Below are 3074 nucleotides of genomic sequence, written 5' to 3'. Positions count from 1 at the left end.
AGCAAGGTCCATTTCCAAGCAAAATTTATAGTTTTAAATTAGAAATAGCTTTGGGTTAGATTATATCTTCCGCAAGTGAAGGCCCCGCAGGGGAAACCTACTCTGTTGCATGTATTTTGCCATGTTTTTTTCATGCAATATACATCGTTCCCACTTCTCCTGCTTTCAGTGAAGCAAAATGTGCTATTGTATGTATTCGATTCCGAAAATATTTGAATTGCTATTATAACAATGTAAGTAAGACTTCTGCTGTGTAATTGTTTTGATTGTACTGTTCCGGAATTTATAAGAAGAAGGATGAAGGAGTAGATACTTAGTGTGATTTCGACCATTGAAGGAAATAGTCTTCAACATGAAATTATATCAATTTCTCCGAGTTATCGATAATTATGATGCTCTATTGCATTTTCTAATTTTCCATCGTGTTATACGTGATACAATTATTTGTTCAAAATGTGGATCAGAATTAAAGTTAAATCGCGAAACATTATTTTTTCGATGTTCCAGTATCTTATAAGATTATAAATAAAAAGAAAAGACAAAAAGTTTATTGTGGCTATAAAATTAGTGCGTTTTATGGAACGTGGTTTGAGCATATACGACGAGGGGACTTGAAAAAAAATTTGTTTTATCGGTTATTTTGTTTATCATCTGCCACCACATATAGAACGTTTAATGAGTGAACTTTCGATTAGCATACAAACAGCGATTGATTGGTCTTCCTTTTGTCGAGAGATAAATTATCTACGTTATTATTGTTTAATTTTTTATTTTTTAATTATTTTTTATAGGTTTTTGAGTTTTGGGTGTCGCGACAAAATTTGCAAATTGGTGGTTCAGATCACATAGTTGAAATTGACGAAGCAAAAATTGAAAAAAGAAAATATCAGAAAGGTCGAGCAGTTACGGGTCAATGGGTGTTCGGTGGCATCGATAGACAAACAAAAAAAATATTCATCGAACTGGTTGCAGCAAGAAATTCGAAAACTTTATTGGCAGTCATAGAACGACGAATCGCGCCACATTCGATCATCTATTCTGATTGTTGGAAATCTTACAATTGTTTAAGAGAAGCAGGATTTGTTCATTGCACTGTAAACCACAACATGAATTTTGTAGATCCGGAATCAGGTGCTCATACGCAAAATATTGAACGCGTATGGCGAGATTTACGTGCTGCAATTCCGAAATATGGAATTAGACAAAAACATTACAGTGCTTACATCGCTGAATTTTTATTTAAACGAGAATATGAATACAGGAATAGAATCGAATCATTTTTTCAAACAATAGCAACAATGTATCGTATAACAGCCACAGATTATTTAAACTTATAATAAATCAGTACATACAATTGTAGCTTCTAATTCTTTTTTTTCTAAATTTACGAAAGTCGATGATACATGTTACAAAGATATGTAGAACCATACAAAACGGTATACATTATATCTGCGACATCGAATGTTACCTTTTTTTTTTGGTAACCCTGAGGAAATGCTTTATGCATACCCTTGCCCCCGGGGGAGGGTCGAGGCTTATGCGGGACTCCTGGCAGTACCAAGTGTTGGTCCGCCGGTTTACCCGCTAAAACCTCAGGAGTGGCCTTCCGCACGCGTCTGGAGGGGCAGGCGGGGAACAGGAACTGGCGGGTGCGATACGTCGGCATCCCCGACTGTGAATCCCCTCCGCGCATAGGACCCGACGGTCTGAGGTTTACCGCCGGGTCTCCTTCCCGGAGAGGGCTTTTATTTTCCCTCCCCTTCCTTCCTAACCGTGGGCGGACGGGGCCACGCCGTTCGCCCACCTTCCTTGTGGACCCGCTTGGTCACCTTGGGCCCCCGCCCTTGGTGACCAGGTCCAGAGGGAATCGCACTGGGGGCCGTCCTCAGACGACCCCCGTGCATTCCTAGGGGGGGTCTCGGTCCCTCCCCTTTATCGCTGACTCGGCTCTTAACTGGGCTTGAGGGAGTCGTAGCTCCCTCGCTTCGCTCGGTGCCGAGCATCTGACACCGTGAGGAGGGCGAGGGGATTTGACCCTCCTTCCACCTCCTCGCCATCCCGTCTGTTACAATCTGGCGCTCGCGTACAGGGGAAAACTACGGAGGAGGCGTTGTCGTGCCTCCCCCTCTGTCTCAACTCCCCTGTATGGGGGGGAGTATGGCCTCCCTTGCGAGCGCCAACCTTTGGCTCCTCCTGATAGGAGGGGACCGTGGGAAAGATGGAGGGGATACCAACGCCCCCCATTGTCCTCAGCTTCCTCCTCCTCCTCCTCATCGCCGCTAACAACGGCCGCCGCCGCCACCCCCCGCTGGTGCTGGTGGTGCTACCTCCCGACGGCGGATTCGCTCCGCCGTCTCCTTCAGCAGCATCACCTCCTCGCAGAAGGTGATGACGGTCCTCCAAGCCTCCCCACTGCCGGCCATTTTGGTAACCAGGACCGGCAGTGAGAGGTCCTCCCAAACTACTCCCCTGAGCGCACGGCGCTGCGCGTCCCACGCCTCGCAATCCGCGAGGGTGTGCTGCGCCGTGTCGCACAGGATGGGGCAATGGTGGCACGCCGTGGTGAGTTCCCGGTTTATTTGACGCAGGTACTTTCCGAAGCATTCATGCCCTGTCAGTACCTGCGTCAACCGGAACGTAACCTCCCCCTGAGCCCTGTCAATCCACTCCGAAAGACAGGGCCGGACGGCTCTGACGGTCCTCTGACCCGCAGTACGCGGGTCTGAGAGATGGGCATCCCACCTCTCCAGCATTGACCGTCGGGCATGGATCCGGATGATCCTTTTCGCTCTGGGCGGCAACTTTCTTCCCGTGGCCCCTAGAATCTCTCGCTCGCGCTGATAGACTTCAGCATACATTGCAGCGAGAAACTCTAAGGGGGGCCATTCTGCCAGGACGGTCGTGGGACATCGTCCTGTAGGCCGCCCTAACCACCCTGGCGGCCATGCATCTTTGGATGCGACGCAGCCTATCTTTGGCTTGTCGCCTGGCCGCCAGGTCCGCCGCCCATATGGGTGCGCCGTATAGGGCCACCGAGTTGATGGTGGCCATATCCGGCGCACCCGACCATCCGG

At 48.4% G+C, this 3074-nt stretch overlaps 1 protein-coding gene across 1 annotated transcript; it reads right to left on the bottom strand.

Moving 5' to 3' along the window:
* Nucleotides 1-2279: 2279 nt before the first annotated feature.
* Nucleotides 2280-2753, bottom strand: LOC145962422 (uncharacterized). Its single transcript, XM_083083480.1, has one exon. It carries the CDS (start codon nucleotides 2751-2753, stop codon nucleotides 2280-2282), a length of 474 nt encoding a protein of 157 aa, XP_082939606.1.
* Nucleotides 2754-3074: the final 321 nt, after the last annotated feature.

Source organism: Camponotus vicinus, unplaced genomic scaffold, assembly GCF_025532165.1.
Source record: "Camponotus vicinus isolate PSW18456_S1 unplaced genomic scaffold, iyCamVici1.0 SCAF_12, whole genome shotgun sequence".
Taxonomy (NCBI): domain Eukaryota; kingdom Metazoa; phylum Arthropoda; class Insecta; order Hymenoptera; family Formicidae; genus Camponotus; species Camponotus vicinus.
The sequence above is the reverse complement of the archived record's forward strand: the minus strand, read 5'-3'. Positions and strand labels throughout refer to the sequence as shown.

What these genes read in the sequence shown, in the direction of transcription:
- LOC145962422 (XM_083083480.1), bottom strand. Translation starts at nt 2,753, where the DNA reads ATGCTGGAGAGGTGGGATGCCCATCTCTCAGACCCGCGTACTGCGGGT.